This window comes from Eriocheir sinensis, chromosome 48 (genome assembly GCF_024679095.1).
Source record: "Eriocheir sinensis breed Jianghai 21 chromosome 48, ASM2467909v1, whole genome shotgun sequence".
Lineage (NCBI taxonomy): Eukaryota > Metazoa > Arthropoda > Malacostraca > Decapoda > Varunidae > Eriocheir > Eriocheir sinensis.
Genome location: NC_066556.1, coordinates 12055396 through 12075022, shown reverse-complemented (window position 1 = coordinate 12075022; position 19627 = coordinate 12055396). Strand labels below are relative to the sequence as shown.

At 39.2% G+C, this 19627-nt stretch overlaps 1 protein-coding gene across 1 annotated transcript in view; it reads right to left on the bottom strand.

Moving 5' to 3' along the window:
• Positions 1-1159: 1159 nt before the first annotated feature.
• The window catches only part of LOC126981605 (nuclear RNA export factor 1-like), a 115556-nt gene continuing 97088 nt past the window's right edge, over positions 1160-19627 (bottom strand). The window contains exons 11-16 of the mRNA XM_050833045.1: positions 16529-16666; positions 11502-11602; positions 11198-11369; positions 8286-8453; positions 2048-2178; positions 1160-1890 (exon numbers count right to left, since the gene is read on the bottom strand). Coding sequence (XP_050689002.1) covers positions 1782-1890; positions 2048-2178; positions 8286-8453; positions 11198-11369; positions 11502-11602; positions 16529-16666 — 819 coding nt within the window. The 3' untranslated portion in view covers positions 1160-1781. The remainder of the gene's footprint in view (positions 1891-2047; positions 2179-8285; positions 8454-11197; positions 11370-11501; positions 11603-16528; positions 16667-19627) is intronic.

Below are 19627 nucleotides of genomic sequence, written 5' to 3'. Positions count from 1 at the left end.
CCACCTCCCTCTTTGTTGCCAAGTTTTTATCGGCGTCACAGACGCCGCCCAACAGATTGTCCATCTTCTTGTTGTTCTCTTAAAGTTGTTTTCCTGGCTTACCCATGCATTGTTAACATGACATTGTATAATAACATTTGTTAGCCCTGATGAACCCTACAACATGGCATTATAAACAGTCAGCTTTTTTTTTTTTTTTTTTTTTTTGTCTTGGGCTGTGGCACCGATAGGCCTTCATATTAGGGCCTGATGGTTGGCCCCAGCCCATTGTGGCACAGGCAAGTGTTTATAGTGGCGCCATCTTTACTTTTCAGCATTTTCCATTTTAGACCCCTAGTTGCATAATATAAATTGTTGGGGGTGTGTTGGAAGGTCATGAGATGCCAATCTAGCACAGTTTTTATGTTATTAACACTTGTTGCACTAAAATTCCCCTGCCTCATAGTCTTCACCGCTGACATTCTCCTTCTTTTTCTTGTCCTGTGACATTGTTCAGCTATTCTCCTGGATTTGAAGTCTCTGTAGTCCTCTTGGATGCTCCAAAGCCTCACTGTGAGTGAGGGAGGCCATGAGGGGTTGTGGTGGTGCAGAATATTATGATAATATGTTGTTTTACAATATGTGATAGAAAAGTAAATAGAATACAACAAATTAGGAGTAAACAATGTCTATTGAGACTTCTGTCAGTCTCAAAAGAGCAGGCGCCCCTGATACAATATTAGATGCATGAATTTTTTTAAGCATTTTTAATGGCTGTATGCCAGTGAAACTGAAAGAAAATGTCTAAGGAATTAGGGTACACTGTGGTATGTATTTGCTTCTTAGTTTTGCCAGTGTGACCCTAAAACATGATTTTTCTCAAGCGTCCACTCCCCTTGAGGGATTTTGCAAGGCACACTAATTAAGTAAAAACATCATAAATGAGTGAAAAGCGAATAGATAAAATGAAAACAATGCTCAGGCAGCTTTGATTTGACTCAATGATTGTCAGAGGGCTTTGCCTTTCCAACGGCACCTCCTTACTGCTTGGTCTATTTGTGATCCTGCTTTACTTTTTGTGCCTTGATTATCTCTGGATTTGCTCACTTTACATGGATTTACCTCCTGAAGCTGTTATTCAGCACTTTTACACATTGCTGGTGAGTAATAAAACACATCGTCTTTTTTCTGATTGTGTAAATATAATTTTGTTTTGTTTTCTGGGGTCTCTCCCAATAATACAAACAATTTCATGATCCGAATGACTTTCAGTTTGCTGCCATTCGGAATATTGGACCTTTACTGTATATTGCAGTTTGTTGCAGAGACTGAAGTACAAACAGAAATAAATAAAACAATAAAACCTAAGCATATAAATGTTTTACCAACATGGTAATACACCAAGCCATATATCTAAACTTAAATATTATGAAAATCCTTGGTGTACACTCTCCAAGAAAAAGTTCTAGAATATTCAGAAAATGTGTCTGCACGAGACTGATGCTTCTTTGTAACTCATGGCATAATTTTTTGGTGTACACATATAAATAAGTATGTACAGACACACACACACAATATATATATATATATATATATATATATATATATATATATATATATATATATATATATATATATATATATATATATATATATATATATATATATATATATATATATACCGGCCATTACCCCATAACACTTAAAAGTATATTTGAAAGTTGTATAATAAATGCCACCTCATATGCAGAAAAAAGGGACATTTGTACATATACCTGTATTCAAAATCTAACCTAGAACATTTAAGAAGGATTTTGTGGAAAATATTCAGGTGGGATCTTGTTTTCTGCCTTGAGTTGTGTAAATACTGTTGCAGCCTTGTCAAAATCCCAACCATTTTCCTCCAAGCATCTGCAAAGACATTGCAACAATGTTATTCATCAAAGTTAGAAGATTACAAGTTATAGAGAACATTTTAGATACACAAAAAGTTATAGAGAACATTTTAGATACACAAAAGAGCAATTAACAGTACAAACAAAAAAAATGTATAAATAACAAAACTTACTGTAGGGAGTAGCACGGCAACATTCCAGAAGCTTCAGAAAACCTGGAAATCATTGCCTCTTTCTGTTGTGCTGCTTCATCCAGTTTGACTCCAGACTGAGGTTCCTTCACAGCTGGCTCTTTGAAAGCTTTCTGGAGAATACAAACAAGAATGCATTTTTACCACCTTCAATAAATAATGGGGACAGGTTAAACCTTTAAAAATTTCTACTCAGTCAGAAGACAGAAGAAGAGACATCATGCAAGTCACACTCTTCAAGGCCTCTGCCTCCATTCCACTTTCATTCTTATTATTTTGATACCTTGTAGACTTTCCTTAAATCCTTTTCCTCTCATTATCACATAAGCAGAAGACCCTGCTCATAACTTAACTCCTGTCTCTCAATGAATTCAATATGACTGTCCGAATACACTCAAATCACCTTAAGCCATATTTATATATATACCACACTTCTCAACTTGACTACCCAACAGTCCTTGTCATTGAAGTTTGCCGGTTAAGGGGGTTGACATACTACAATGGCATAGTGTACCCCCCTCCCCCTCAGACATGATTACAGAATATGTCAGTGCCATGCTATGCCACTGCCATCCTTCTGTTAGATGCAGGTGCCAAAATGAGTCATTAACTGTTGGAATAGGGTGAGTCTCTCCAACCCAGTTACCTCCTGAGCATTGTAGTGGGCAGTAAAATTCAATTATTATCCCTACCTTGACTGAACATTCTCCTTCACATGCCTCGTTTTTTTTTTTTTTTTTTTTATGGGCAATTTTTTTTTTTTATGGGCAAGAGTAAGACTTTGTCTTGATGTTATCTCACATATAATCGGTTAGCATAAGTTGGGGCACCTACAAGATAAATCGTTTGAGTAACTGGTGCTAGTGAGTGATCTGTGAGAAACTGGGTGAAGCATTTTCGTGATCACTCAGTCATTCATTGAGGGCATACAACGGGGGGCACATCGCCTCACCCACCCTAAGATGCAAAGTCCAGGGGTCCCTACAGGCAAATCTTCATGCAGGCCCCCTTCCCATCCTGAGTACTTCCTGGCAGGATCTATCGACTTGCTCAAGCTATGAACTCTGTGTTCATCCCATTGGCCTCCTCCACATAGGACTGTCTCCTACAGAAACAAACGACGAGCAGGGCCGGCTTCTGGGTAGCATGTCACATGCTTGTATTGCTGGAGTTGCAGCAACAGGAACAGAGGCAAAACATAAAAAAAGAAGTTGTGAATATACTAAAAAATAGAGAAGCAATGGTGAGGGTCACGGCAGAAAAGAAAAAGTGTGTTATAGTGTTTGGTGTCAAGGAAGGGGGGAAAAAAAAAAAAAAATGAAGGCTCAGAGAGTTACGAGAGGAATATCGTGAAAAGTACATTGAGAAATATGAATAATGAAGAGGAGGAAAAAAGAAAGAGGAAGAAGTAGATGAAATAACTAGTGGGAAGACACGAGGAAGGAAAAAACAGACCATTTACCCTTTCCATCCGTGACGCAGATGACTGCATCACAGTTTGGAAAGGGTCAATAGGAAATGGAAGAGGATAAATCCTCTTCAAAACCTCTCAATCCTCCTCTAAATTCCTCTTAATCCTCTTCCATTTCCTCTTTAGAGGTTTAGAAGAGGATTAAGAGGAAATGGAAGAGGTTTAGAAGAGGGCTAACCCTTTCCATACGGTGACGCCCGTCGAACGCCGACGTCTGCGTCGCCGGGGTGAAGGGGTTAAAGATAAAGCTAAGGTCCCAAATGGCAACAGAAACCATACTAAATAGGTCATGGAAACTAAACAACTCTGAAGAATATAAGCAAATATATGTGAGGAGAAATATGTCAGAGGATGAAAGCTAAGGAAATGATAAATGAAGCAAAAAAAGAGAAATGATGAAAGATCAGAAGAAATTTATTTGGAGAATGAAGAACGAAAAACTGATGAAGTGGTGGATAGGAGGCAAAAAGAGGGAGTAAGGGTGTTGACAGAAAGAGGGAAAAAAAGGGAGAAGGGACGAAAGATTTAAAGATCGCGTACACAAACATAGATGGTCTTTATATCAAAGAAAATTGAACTAACTGATTATTTAAAGGAGAGTGATTCAGATATTATATGTATAGTTGAAACAAAGCTTGTAAAAGAACTAGAACGTGTGCTGGAGGGAAAGGGAAAGTACAACATTTGGAGAAAAGATATGAAAGAAGGAAAGGGAGGAGGAGTGATGATAATGATGAAACAAAATTTGAAAGTGACTGAAGTGAGAAATGGAAAGGACAGTATGGAGGTGATGGCTGTTCAGGTACTGGTAAAAGGTGGAGAGAAGAATAACATAATAACACCCTGCGTCCCCCCGAAAACCAAAAGTTGGAATGAAGTAAGATATAACACTATGCTGGAAGATACAATACGGGCGCTGACAGATGAAATAAAAAATAATAAAAAGGTAATATTAACAGACTTCAATTGCAAAGAAGTGAAATGGGAAGGTTTTGTAATAAAGGGAAGTGAAAATACTTGGGGAAGTAAACTAATGAAGCTGGTAACAGATAACCTGATGACGCAGTGGGTGCAAGGAGAAACAAGGTGTAAAGGGGATGACGAACCATCAAGACTTGACCTAATTTTTCACAAAAAAAACGTAGAGTTGGATGAAGGAGTCATGAGCGTCTCTTAGGAAAGAGCATAGCTGGGCATTATCGCGATACTTTAAAGCTGATAACAAAGTTGGGTTATCGGCCATCCGCTACTTATTTAAATATATATCGGTATCTTCGTTACTTTTGTAACCAAACTAGCGATAATCGCTACTTTTTTTCTGCCTCTCAGAAAAAAAAAAAACGTTGTCTCCTCCCTACTGCGCATGCATGGCCCAGGCATCCGGTATTGTATGAAAAAACTTCGGGGTATGAAATATCTTCAGTGAAGAGATTTCATACTTAGATCATCAACATTAATATACTAGGTTATTTTTTATGTTAGACTCAAAAATCAATATATCAAAGAGAAATCATTTAACTTTGCCCAAAAAATGATTATTCACTGCCTCAAATTTGATATTCCATATTCGTTTGTGAGCATGCCATGGTATTGATGGCACCCGGTGTTGTGTTATTTGGTGTCTCATCTTCAACAACTGGCGTTTTTGTTTACAAACACTGGTCTCTCGTGAACTGCGCATGTTCAGACCAGTAAGTGTAGCCCTGTACAGTCTCACAAAGCTTTTTAGCACATTGAGTTGCTGGAAGGCTGAATCAGACATACAGTACCACCATCCTCGCTGTTTCTAGAACAACACTCTGTAGATATAAATACAACTCGTGCAGAGTGTCGGTCTAGAACCAGCGGGGATGGTGGTAGTGGTACTGTGTCTGTTTCAGCCTTCCAGTAACTCTTAATTACGGTTAAAAAGCTTTGTGAGACTGTACGCAGGTCTATGCTTGCTGGTCTGAGCATGCACAGTTCATGAGAGACCAGTGTTTGTAAACAAAAGAGCCAGCTTTGACGATGGGGATGCCAAATAACCGTTTCTAGTATTACCGTCCATAGGTACGTGTCAACGTGTGGTTTTCAGGTCTCGTAAGTTTTCTAAAATACAGATATAACGAAAATTTCAATTCATCTATGTTTTTATTTGAAATATCAATATAGTATCGTTTTCGCCTATCGGACTTATCGCTAGCTAGTATCGTAATTGTGGATTTATATCGGTATCGGTTATCGGTTATTGCCTATATTTGTGTCTCCAGTTAACAAATATCGGTTATTACTGATAAGGCTTTCCATTATCAGTTATCGGTTATAAGGTTTTCTGTTATTGTGCCCAGCTATGGGAAAGTGACCATGAGCTATTAGAGATGAAAACTTTGGAAGGATGTGAATATCGAGAAGAGGCTTATGAGGAAAAAAGGAAAACTATGCTAAGGCAGATTATGTTGGACTCAAGACTTTCTTTGGTGGGATAGACTGGACTGATATAAAGAGTACTAATATTCAAAAGAAATATGACTTTTTTATGAATATTTACAACAGAGGAAGAGAGATATATGTTCCATTCTACACAGTAAAAACTAAAGGAGGGAAAACATGGTTTGGATGGAGGTGTGAGACAGCAAGAAGAAATAGAAATAAGGCATGGAGGAATTTAACCCTCACAGCGTCGGCGTCGTCATGTACGACACAGGCTGAGTCACCTTCCCAGCGTCGGCGTCGTACATATACGACGCGACAATTTACGACACACACCGTGACTCAGATGTCATTTTTGACACTTTTCATGACTTAAACCTATGTTTTTTCAGCATTTCTGACATAATGGGAGAAAAAAAAAATTTGAAAAGTGCCGACGCTGGGGGGGGTCACGGGTGGGAAATGTTCCGACGCCATGGGGGTTAAAGAAAAGATCAAATAAGAACAATAGGGACAAATATAAAAAAAGCAAGAAATTATCACATGAAAATAAGGAGAGAGGCATGGGTAAGTTTTTCTCCTTCCTGCCCCAATACTTCCTTCTGTTTTCTCGTAGTGAGTTTTGATCACATCTGAGACACTCTACATAGAAGGCTGTACATCCTTCTACATTAAAAGTGAGGCCATGGTCAATACATAATGAATACTATACATAGGAAGTGTGAGGGATCAAGGCGGGTGTGGAATATTTTTTCTCAGCTTCTACGGAATAAAGACAAGGTTTTGGTTAAAAGGGATGGTGCTGCTAAGAAGAAAACAGAAACGGTGGATACTATGCTCGCAACAGGAACAGGGGGGCGAGCCTCAGCAGCTTGCATGCCCTCCTGAACGTGAGTGACACCAGCTTCACGGTGGTTGAATGTAGTTCCAGTGCCTCGAGAATAGGGAAACTGTGGCTGCTAAACCCCGGAGTGAAGCCTACACCTTGAGTGCAATTACCGGTTGCGGGAGTCTCCGTAACAACCTTAACACATTGATTTATGTTACATATTATTTATCATTACTATTTGTTACTAAAATTATTTTTATTCTGTAAAAAAAATGTAAAATGATTTTTATATACATTTTTTTTTATTGAGATATGGGACGCATTAATGGGATTTACATTAATTTAAATGGGGAAATTCATTTTGGTTTATAAGAGTTTTGGTGTGCGAGCAAAATTCTGGAACGAATTAAACTCATAAAAAGAGGTTTGACTGTATATGGTAGACATGGAGGATAGTGGTGATGATCATGACTCCATGATGGATGATGAGCTTGAGGCTCCTGGGGTAGAGATGAGGGAAGTTGAGGAAGGCTAGGAGTTTATTGGAGACATGTTTTCTGACAAGCGTCTGGTTCACTTCCAAAGTCTGTGTCTCAGTTTTGTGGAGTAAATCCTGCACTTGGGGACTCATGTCTAATGTCTTTCACTGATGCTTTCAAGCTATTCTATGATGATGAGTTGGTTGAAAAGCTATGCAAGCCTCCGGGGGTGGTGGATTTTATATCCAGACGAGGACTTAATTCATCATGCGGCTTGATTATTCATACATATGTATCTTTTTACTGTAACAAACATAATGTCATCATGAGAGTGTCATATAGCAAAAGGGCAACGATAATAAAGCAGACAAAATTATGCTAAAAAGACACACAAATTAATTGTCAGCAACCGTGTGACTGAGAAGAGCAGCAGCAATAGGCAAACTGCACCATGTACTGAGCCACTGAGCACAGTGCGCACGTCCCGGAGTGAAGTGGTTAAGGAGTCTTAAAATACACAAAGAAGATTTAGCATAAAAAGAAAGAAAAAAAAAAGGTTACATGAGGGAAAATTGAGGTCCTGGAACCATACTTCACTGAATCCATGCTATAATTACTTCACATAATGAATTTTTGGCTAGTGAACGGTTTCTCAATAATGTAATCTGTTTATAATGCGAGGTTTGTCTGTACAAAAAGATAAATTAATTAAGATGCAAAAATAGAAAAAGTACAGTTGGAAGAATACTCTATAGCTGTGCATGGTGGCAGTGCTCATCACTGTTCTGTTGGCTCTGTGAGCCTGTGGTGGAAGAGAACTCTTAACCTGACACAGGGCCAGTGTAACATCTGGGTTACCACAGTTTACCTTTCCCAGGTTCCTCCAGGTACCCATTTAATGACCATCCCAAAAGAAAGGATGAACATCTGACTGCCATGGCTGGGATTCAAACCCAGGCCCACAGATTTGTAGTCAGGAATGCTAACCACTGCACCACAGGGGAGCCTGATAGAAATTTAAATGATTCAAACCTTAATTTGGTCAACAGTAGCATTGGTGAGGTAGAGCTGTTCATTGGTGATGCAGTAGCCACTGCCCTCAGGGATGATGACCAATGTGCGTGTGAATGAACGTATCGGGGGATTGCGGTCTGCAACCTGGCTATACACACCACTTACAACTGCAACGATCAAGCTGGCCTGTTGACAAAGAAACCTTTGATAATCATTCTATGATAAAAATATTAAATAATGACACAGCAATCAAGTACAGTGTAATCTCACCAATAATGTCTAAATGGTGCATGATGGATGATGAGCTACATGTACATACATACACTGAGATACATGTATAAAGAGGTTATTGGTATTGTTACCCCAGGACTTTGCCCATATTTTATTTATCTGAAACTCTCCTATCACCATTATTTTCTAAGTGAAATAATGATATTTAATGACATGAGAAGTAAATAACTCACTCTAAAGGAGTTAATGAGGTATTTGATGTAATGATTTTTTCATGTATGGAGGCTACATTGGAGTACCACTGGCCTTGTTCTGAATCTGACCTCTCATGCTTGGCTCACCCACTTTTGCCAACACATCACAGACCTGTTAAAGCCAACCATTATTAAGTAACCACTCATAGTCAACGGAAAGAATCTGGCCTGAGTGGGGCTCGAACCGCCGCCTGTTTGGCCGTGAAGCCTTGCAGTGTGGAGCTCTAACCGATTGAGCTACCAGAGTGGTGTGTGTGTGAGTGTGTGTGTGTGTATGTATTTACCTAGTTTTAGTTTTACAGGGCCTGGGCTTACGCTCGTGTGGTCCCGTCTCCGTATCTATAATTATCCAACTTTTCCTTGAAACTTTGCACACACTTCGCCAATACTATTTCTTCACTTAATCTGTTCCAAACCTCTATATTTCTTTGTGGGAAGCTATATTTCTTTGTCTCTTGAGCATCTTCCCTTCCTCAACTTTTTACTATGTCCTCTAGTATTCCTGCTGGAAGGTTCCTCTCTTAGTAGCAATTTCTCGTTATTTACTTCTTCCATTTTACTCAATAGCCTATATATTTGTATTAGGTCTCCTCTTTCTCTTCTTTGTTCCAGTGTTGGCAAGTCCATTTCCTTTAGTCTCTCTTCATATGTCAGTCCCTCCAGTTCTGCAACCATTTTTGTTGCCATCCTCTGTATTCTTTCTAGTTTTACTATATGTTTCTTCATATGTGGAGACCACACTGTTTCTGCGTATTCTAGTTTAGGTCTGATCATAGTAGTTATTAATTTTGTCATCATTTCTTTGTCCATGTAGTGGAATGCTATACCTATATTTCTCACCATGTTATATGTATCACCAAAGATCCGATTTATATGACTTCCTGGTTGCATATAATCTTGCATTATTACTCCCAAGTCTCTCTCTTCATTTACTTTCTTTAATATTTCCCCATTTCCCATTTTATATGTCCATTTTGGTCTTTCTTTTGGCCCATTTTCATAACATGACATTTCCTCACGTTGAATTTCATCTCCCATTTCTGACTCCATTTCCAAATCTTGTCTAGGTCCTCTTGCAGCTCCTTGCAGTCTTCACTGTTTCTTATCTGTCTTAGCAGTTTAGCATCATCCGCAAACAGGCTCACGTAGCTGTGTATTCTATCTGGCATATCATTAATATAGACTAGGAAGAGTACTGGTGTGTGTGTGTGTGTGTGTGCCTGCTTTATTTTGATCTGTTGCTCTGTGTTCTATTTACCCAGAGCGTATCCAGATCAGATTCAGATCCGGGCCAGTGATTTAGAGCTGATCAGTGTTCTAAATAAAAGACGCCTCTAGATCACTGAGGAGAGCAAAGTTCTAGGTTTGTTTACCAGGCTGATCAGTGAAAGAGGATCAAAGCCAGAGATGGCGATGAACCATGGTAGAGTGCAATAATCACACTGATGTGATCTTTTTGATGAAAATAAAAACCACACTTGCAGATGAATGATGCATATTTTATCTAACAGTTACAGAGGACACTACCACTGTCTTGACTGGTAAGAAGCCTCCTCTCTTGCTTCTTCCTACTGAAGATGGTGGGAGTGTCCACCAAAACTGATTGGTAAAATATACATCTATAGTCTGAAAGTGTGGGTTTTATTCTTATAACTAGTGGTTAACATTGGAATCCCCTAGATGGAAATTTCTGCAAAGGATGAATAAATAAAAATGTGCTCCACTTTGGAATTCAAATAGTCCAAGAATTTTACATAGAAGTGTTAGGTGAGAGATAAACAGCAAAGATGAATTTAGCAATAGAATGACAATAAAGTGTTAGCCAGATGGTGGAAAATTATGAAGAAACAAGGTTGTGGACTTGAGAACAAGTGATATTGTTGTGTACATAGATGCAACAGCCAGCTTTGGATTAATATTTGGGATAAAGTAGGAGGGAACGGAATAGAGAACACTCCCAGCAGCCTCAGAAACTTGTGTTTCAAGGCTTTGAATTGATTATAGGTGAGGTATAGATGAGGGGAGATGTTGTTCCAAAGAATGGAAGTTACAGCAAATTCTGCAAATGTTGCAAAGGTTTAGAGAGAAGTCTGGAGGAGCCATCAAAACACCTCTCTAGTATGTTACCAAAGGTGGACTCCAATCTGGGGAAATTTCTGGTCCTCTCACCAACAATGTAATTTACACCCATAATAAATTTAAATAATATTTTAGGAAATAGTGTATGTTTTGTGTGTATGTAGTTTCGAGTAGGAAGTAAGAGACTTTGTTTTTAGAGAACATCCTGAACTACTTTACTCGCTATGGTTAATGAAACAATAGAGAAATGGAAAGTGAAGACACAGGGTTTTTTCTAAAAGCTTACAGCACCACCTCGCCTCCTGTATATATCTCACAAGAGTGGGTTACACCTATTTTGGCAACTGCCTAATTCCCAACTCTTACCTCTGCAAGGGGAACATCAACTTTAAAAGACATCAGATCATGACTGGTTAGGGGCAAGGTATCGAGAAACTTTCCAATGTTACTCCGGCCCTGGATCACAAGCTTGTGTCGTCGCTCATTGTTTGAGACTTTCTTAAGATTCCTGTTGTCAGAATTATACAGGGTTGTAAATCTGTAGAAAAAAAAAGGTATAATTTGTTAGAGATATCACAACCAGCAATGGCAAATTATTCATCAATAATTTCAGAGCAAAATTCAGCTTTGTTAGTTTATTTACACACAATATATATGAAATGTAACTCACCTGGCACCTGGCCCTGACTCGGGGAAAGTGCAGGACAAAGAAAAAAGTGCATGCTCTGAATATGCTTCTTGCAGTTTTTGTCTGTCTGGAGAGTCAAATATCTGCAAAGAAAATTAGCAAGCATTAAGTTATTGACCTTCAGATCATGTAAGGTCACCAAATGTAAAAGGCCACACTTATTCCTCATACACCTTTAACCACACTGTTACTTAAAACAACAACCATTTCATCACCACTACCACCCTGTTATATCTCCACCAACATTTCTTTTTGCTATACACAGGGATGTGATTGATCTTGGAAAAATATGAAAAAAATTACAGGTACCTCTCAATTTACATGAGCATTGTGTTCCTGGTGAGTTTGCGTGATGTATATTTCACGTAATGCAAACAAAATGTTCCTATAGAATAGTGTAAATACGTGTTGTTTACCTAGTTGTTTATCTAGTTGTGAAATACAGGAAAAGAGCCGTACTAGGCTCGTGCCGTCCCATCTCCATAACGCTTATTATCCAGTTTGGCTTTAAATTCATGAATTGTTTTTGCACACACAGTCTCCTCGCCAAGTCCGTTCCATGTTGTTATGCTTCTGTATGGAAAACTGTATTTCTTGATGTCTCTCCTACAGTCGCTTTTCTTCAATTTCTTACCATTGCCTTCTGTCTTGGTCTCTGTACTTGTTAACTTCCATGACTTTCCCACCGCTTCTTCTGCAGCCTAAATCTAATTTTAACTGGTCGTTGGGCTCCTTCTTCATACTTTCCAAGCCTGAATACTTCTTCGATCTCCCCTGACAGCTCATGACCTTCGTGAATTGCTTCAATTACTTGCTCCACTGCCTTCCTCTCTTTCTTTTCCTTTGTATGTCTGATTGGCATGTGCTCTTCATTAATGCCCACCACTACTACAGATTTCTTTTTTTTCAGCAGAGTCCCTCACTATTTGTTTTTTCTTTTATCACCTTCATCACCTTTTCAGTTATAGCTTCATCCTTAGCCTTGATTTGCTCCTCCACAATTTTCTTAAAGCTAACATTCTCCTTTTCTTGTTCCTCCTTCCAGACTTTATGCGTTTCCTTTAATTCCTTGACTTTAACCTCCGTGTCTTCTGCCTTTTTCTCGTTCAAAGTTACCTGCTTGTGCAGGTCATTGTACGCATTCTTCCAAACATCCTTCTCTGTCTTCAGAACGTCCGCCTCTCTCTCCAGCGTCCCCATTCTATCTCTCATATCCTTCATCTGCCTTTCCAAGTCTATGAGCCTCCTTCTCAACATACCGTCTCTGTCTCTGGGTCTCTCCATGTCATCCGTGAAGCCCTCAAACGCAAACTCTTGCCTTTTTGCTGCTTGCCTTGTCCTGACCCCTGCGCTCTGCGGTGTAAACAATGCCCACGGGGTCGGCAAGGCCGCCGCCCCCGCCTCCTCCTCGCTCATTTCTCAATGTTGTACACAGTCAATAGCCTTTGTTTCTTCGGGACAGCACGATTGTACCCTAGCACGGCTCCCACCTTAGTAATTCACGTCCAGGATTCAATCCCACGAAGCTGTGATGTGAATTAGGAGCACGTTTGGAGATCAGCTGTGTCAGTCTGCCATCTTGGTGTGCGTATGTGTGTGTGTGTGTCATCTTCGTGTGCGTATGTGTGTGTGTGTGTGTGTGTATGTGTGTGTGTGTTCATATAATCTAATGGGGAAGGAGGAAGGGAGGAACAGAGTGATAGTGAGAGATAAGATTATAGATAAGAGGGTGTGAGAAAGAAGGAAACAAAGGAAATGGGATAGGAAAAGAAGAGGTAGGGAGGGTCAGGTTAAGGTGAGGTAAAAGGGAGAGAGAAAAGGTGTGAGTGGGAGGGAAAGATTTTAAAAGAGAAAAACTGGCAGGGAGGGGAAAGGAAAAGAAAAAAGAAATGAGAAGAAAGGAGAAAAATATGGGGACGGAGAGGGAGAAGAAAGAAAGGAAGTGGGGAAGGAGTGAAACAGGGAAAAAAAAAAAAAAATAGGTGGGAGATGTAGGTGCTTATTTAGGTGTGTTCCGACTTACGTTGATTTATATCGTTTTAATTTTTTACGCAAGAAAATGCTTATTTTACAGCAAAAATATTTGTAATAATAAATATATAAAAATACCTATAAACCGCAAAATCCCGTGATATAGCGAAAAATCCGTGATACGATACAATTTAAAGATCCGCGATACAGCGAGACCGCGATAAGTGACCCGCGATATGGCGTGGGATTACTGTATGTCGCGACTGCCGCCGACTGACGATGTAAACAATGAAACCAAACAAACACACGCTACACTAAACAAAGTAGTACGCTTTAAACATGTGATGTAAATGTTTTATTGTATGTTTGTCTGTGTGTCTCCTTGTCTGGACCAGTGTATGTTGATACTTGTGAGCGTTGCAGATCTGAATTGTGAATGTTGCAGAGTGCGATTGTGAATGGTTGTGCAAGCTTGCAAGTGTGACCTTGATGCATCGTGCAGGTGGAGACACAGTATGATGACTCATATTATCGCGCAACTCGTATGTTGGAAGGGGAATGTGGCATGGAGTGCAGAGGGGAGTCGTGTTTGTGTCATTGTCTTGAGAGTACGGTGTGAGAGTAGTCGTGCAGTAGTTTGTTCGTTCGCCGCACCTACGTCCTTGCTGGGGCGAAGGTGCGGACGTGGTGTTGTTGAGAGTTTGTTTAATGTTTTTTGTCTAATACATTGATCTATTCGTTACAAGCTATTTCGGCAATACGTATTAGAAAGCATATTCATTTTAACTGTTCTTATCAATTTTAAATGTGTTAATATAGTACATATGTAGTTACTTTTATTTATTTTTGATGTTTTATAACGTTTTAGTATAGAAAAAAAAAATTAATTGCATTATCCAGATCAATTTCGGATAATCCGGTTTTTCGGATAATCCGCTTTCGGATAATTGGGGTTTTACTGTATATATATATATATATATATATTTATATATATATATATATATATATATATATATATATATATATATATATATATATATACACACACACACACACACGCAGGTAGCTCGATTTACGCGAGTTTGGTTTACGCATTTTTTAAATAACACGGGGTCCATAATCCAAATAAATGTTTAATTTACACATTTTTTCACTTATACGCGATATTTTATGGAGTGGCCACCAGATGTCTCACGCAACTGGACTCACACGGCACCGCGGCTACACAGCTGAGCTCAGTTCTTCCCGCGCGCCACTTGAACAACAATACAGTACCCACGCTGCCACGCTACTCAACAATAGAGGTGGGCAGGTACTGGTACCAGTACCGGTACCTACGGTACCAGCTATACGGTACGGTACTGGTACCAGACTGCTCGGTACCAGTACCAATACTAGCCAGTCGCTCATGGTGTCCCTCATTTCTTCCTCACACGAGTGAGGCTGAGACTGAGTGCCTGAGTGGATATCTCGGTGATATGGATATTCTCTCTCTCTCTCTCTCTCTCTCCACTGAATGAAGTGAATATTTATTTTTCGATAAATACCAACCTCTTGTTTGATGTACATTGTTTTTGATTTACGCGACCTATTCAAGGACACAATACTCGCGTAAATCGAGAGTTACCTGTATATATATATATATATATATATATATATATATATATATATATATATATATATATATATATATATATATATATATATATATATATATATATATATATATATATATATATTTATCTTTATATATATATATATATATATATATATATATATATATATATATATATATATATATATAAAGTTAAATCATTAGATATTTTACTCTTGATATAACAGATAAATAATTCTAAATATAGTATATTTAATTCTTATTTAAATCATGATTTTTTTACTCTGATTTAAATTGATTTAAATCACTTGATTTAAATCCTTTGATTTAAATCAAAACAACCCTGGTTAGAGCAGAGGGTACAACGAAGTGTAGGATAAGGCTAGGGGAGGAGAGAATGGAGGAGGTAACTGAGTTTAAATATTTAAGAACTGTTTTATGTAAGCATTGCAGTATGGAAGGTGAGGTGAGGAAAGAGCAGTGAAGAGCAGACAGGTGGTGGGCGCATTGGAGAGTTATGAAAGGAAGAAGTGTGAGCATGGAGGTAAAGTGGGGAATAAGGAACAGTATTATCCTGCCAGCTCTGTCATATGCAACTGAGAAGTGGACATGGAAGGCAGCACAGCAATCGAGAACAAGTGCAGTGGATATGAGTTATATAAGAGGTGCATGTGGTGAGTTAGGATGGGATGGAGAAAGTAATGAAAGCATGTATGAGCGGTTTGGTATGGGTGCGACAGCGAAAGGAGTGGAGTGGTGGAGTGGGTGGAGTGTGGTGCATTGAAATGGTTTGGACACGTGACGAGAATGGGGGAGAATGAATTCGTGAAGAGAGAGTATGAGGGAAGGATTGAAGGAGGGGGTGTCACAGGAAGACACTTGTGAAGTGGACCAATAGGGTGAGTGAGTATTGGAGCGAAAGAGTTGGAAATAGCAGGATTGAATGTGCTGAGAGGGAGAGCCAGAACAGGGAAAGATGGAGACACTTCCGCTGCGGCCACCCCCTGGAGGGAAGTTTCCGTGAGGGAGCAAGGCATCAGAGATATAAAGAGGTAGATAGTTAAGATGATGTATGGTATTATATAAAAAACTGATGAGAATATACAGTAATAGGTATAAGTTGGATAAATTCAAGTTCAGGAAGGGAACAGAAAAGAGCTGTTTCACGAACAGGGTGGTGGGTAAGTGGAATAAACTAAGCGGGTCTGTAGTTGCAGCAAGCACGAGTGAAAGCTTTAAATAGAAGTTAGATGTATTTATGGATGGGAAGGGAATTCGGCAAATAATTCATCTTCAGGAGTTGACATGCAAAGGACACTTAGCCTCATGTAGTCTCCTTATATCATTCTGTATCTTAGTGATATAACTCACTGCTATTAAAATGCAACATTCATAGAAAAAATTGGGCAGGATGTTGGCTTACCTTGTAGTACTCCTGAAGAAACACAGTCACTAGGCCTTGAGCACCAGGAACAACAAAATAAGTTGCTAGAGAACTGGGGATCTTGGTGACTTCTTCATCGACTTCAAACCCAATTGGTTTTGGTAATTCCTGGCCATCCTGTAATGAATACTTAAGTTTATCAACATATTTTGGATATTGAGCTACAAATTACCATGAGTCCACTTCTTAACCCCTTGACTGTGGACTTCCTACATGAAGACATCACCAAGCTACAGGAATGGAACAAGAAGTGGCAGCTACAATTCAAGAGAGAAAAATGTAAAATCATGCACCTTGGGAGGGGATATCCAGCATACCAATACCACATGGGAAACACTCCACTATCCACCACAGAGGCAAAGAAAGACCTGGGAGTATGTGTAACCAGGCTACCAGTAAAAGCCAAATCCGTGCCAATCACAGCAGACGGGTTATGGGGGCCGGCCGTTTTTTACCTTTTTTCTTTATTCAGTGGGTTATTGTCATGATTTATATATATGCCAGACATAAGTGACACCTAAGCATAAGATTTAGCCCCCCAAAAAACAATCTATCACCTTTCCATATTTTACCAATGACAATTTTGGGAAAATTAGATTTTTTTTTTAAAAAGGCTATTTCTGCTATAATAATTGCTCTACATGGGAACAATTACTGTAGTACAAGAACCATGTTTAGGCCAATGAAAGTAAAGTGAGATATCAATAATCATTAGTTTGCAGAATATAAATTTGCAAACTTTATTGGTCATAATTTCCCCCTAAAAATTCAAACATAAATACACCATAATTCAGTCACTTCATATACAAGAAAAAACTCGCTATAGTTTGATTCATACAAGTTTAGGCATGGTTTTGGTGTTGGTTTCATCAAAATCAGTTGAAAAATGGTGGAGAAATTGAAATGCAAAGGTACGTATCTTGCATTTTGAGATACGGCCAGGTAGAGTTTTGAATGTGTAACATTCAAACAAAGCGAAGTGATTTTATGGCATTTATCCTTTCATTTATTTGTAATGATATATAAAAAGATATGTCTTCATGTTCAGTCATTAGTTTCTCAAAGGGCATACGCAGCTGAGGAATTTTTTTCTAAGTTTTTCATTTTTGACCGATTTTTGTCGTTTTCGACCAGCCGACCCCCTTAATTTGCAATCAGCATATATTCAGTATCTTTTTTCTTTCTCTCTAGGGATGAGGCAAATGCATTTCCCACGTGTAACTTTTAACCCCTTCAACACGAGGACGTGTATACTGCATCCTTGTGTGCCCCGTACCATATCCGAGGACATGCATACTGCGTCCTGGCGTGCTTTAGCCAATATACGAGTTATTTTATCTTTATATTTATGCTTAGATTTCAAAATCATCAATTAATTTATGCTTCTTTATGTGCACCATTTAATTCTGCAAGTTTTCATATATAATACATGATGATTATGTTGAGTTTATGGCTGAAAACTTGTTATATTCAATAGCAACATTTGAAATTTGGTGCAAGCGGCGTTCCTGGATACGGCGCGGGGTGCTGTTTTGGCCCGGCCGTTGTGAGTTTCTTTATGTGCACCATTTAATTCTGCATGTTTTCATATATAATACGTGATGATGTGTTGAGTTTATGGCTGAAAGCTTGTTATATTCAATAGCGACATTTGAAATTTGGCATGTGCAGCAATCTCGGATACGGCGCGGGGCGCTGTTTTTGCCCGGCTGTAGTAAAGGGGTTAAAGATGGCAGCTTATAAGAAAAGTTTTTGCCACAGTGAAGTGATAAGCAGCTGGGCTGGTAGTTATTATTTTGACACCAAAATAAATGTTTTACACAATAGCATACTGCAGCATAGCCTGAAAAGTGTGGGAGTAATTTATATCTGTGTATCTGTGTCTTACAGTTATGTTAATATGGTTAACATCTAGTAGTTTTTTTATCTTCATGTATGGAGGACCAAAGTAACTGACTAATTGGGGAGTAAATGCCAGGGGGTGCATCACTTCACTTAATCGCCGCCTCCACTCCCAACAGTCCCACCAAGCAAGCCTCCACGCAGTTACCCTTCCCATTCCAAGCCCTCTAAGGATCAATGAACTTGGCCCATCCATGAGTTATGTGGGCATCCCCTTGGTCTTCTCCACTCACAGTTGTCTCATACAGAAACAACCCTAGGAGCAGGATCATCGTCCAGGATGCATGCCATGTGCCAATAGCACCGGAATTGGCATTAACGGACTAAGCTGGTAACAGGCCTCTATTCAGTTCTAAGTAGTCGGTGATTTGACATAAAGTCATTCCAGCAATACCCCATGAACATGTGAAGGCACTTAGTACCAAAGCCATCAACATGCTCTCCAAGTCACTATTCAATGTCCAAGTCTCACAACCATACAGTAAGACAGGGAGATGAAGTGATTTAAAGATTTGAATTTCTGTATGCCTGCATAGATATTGACAATGCCATATACTCATGATGAGTGACTCAATAACACTATGGATCAGTCTAATCCATTGAGTGACATTTGGCAAGATCCACCATTGTTTTGCACTACACTACCAAGGTATGTGAAACATTTGGTGGCCTCAATGTCCAAACCCCACACATGAACAGACTGAGCTCTGTCATCTAGTTAGCCTCCCAATGACTGGACCTTGGTTTTCACTCAAGAAACCTACAGTCCCCGTGGCTTCACTTCCTCATGTTGCACCTCGAGTACCAGGCTTCCAGCAATTCTGAAAGAATTACATCATCAGGAAAACCAAGGGCATTGGTGTTGCCAACAGATGTTTCACAATGATCAACAATGTTGCCTAACATCTAGTACCTGCAAGTGTTGAAAAGTGATGGAGCAAAGATGCACCTGCCTCACTCCTCAATTAACAGGCAAGGAGAAGGCCAAGAATGCTCCCCTCACACTGCAAAACTCTCAGTCATTGAATAAAGGTCAATCATGAGGTCAATAATCCTTGTAGGATATATGACAAATGTGCAGAATGTCCCAGTGTCTCACGGTGCACTGAATCAAATGCCTTCTTGAGATCGACATGAGCTGCGAGTAGCCCTTGTCAAAACTCGTTGGCGTTCCAT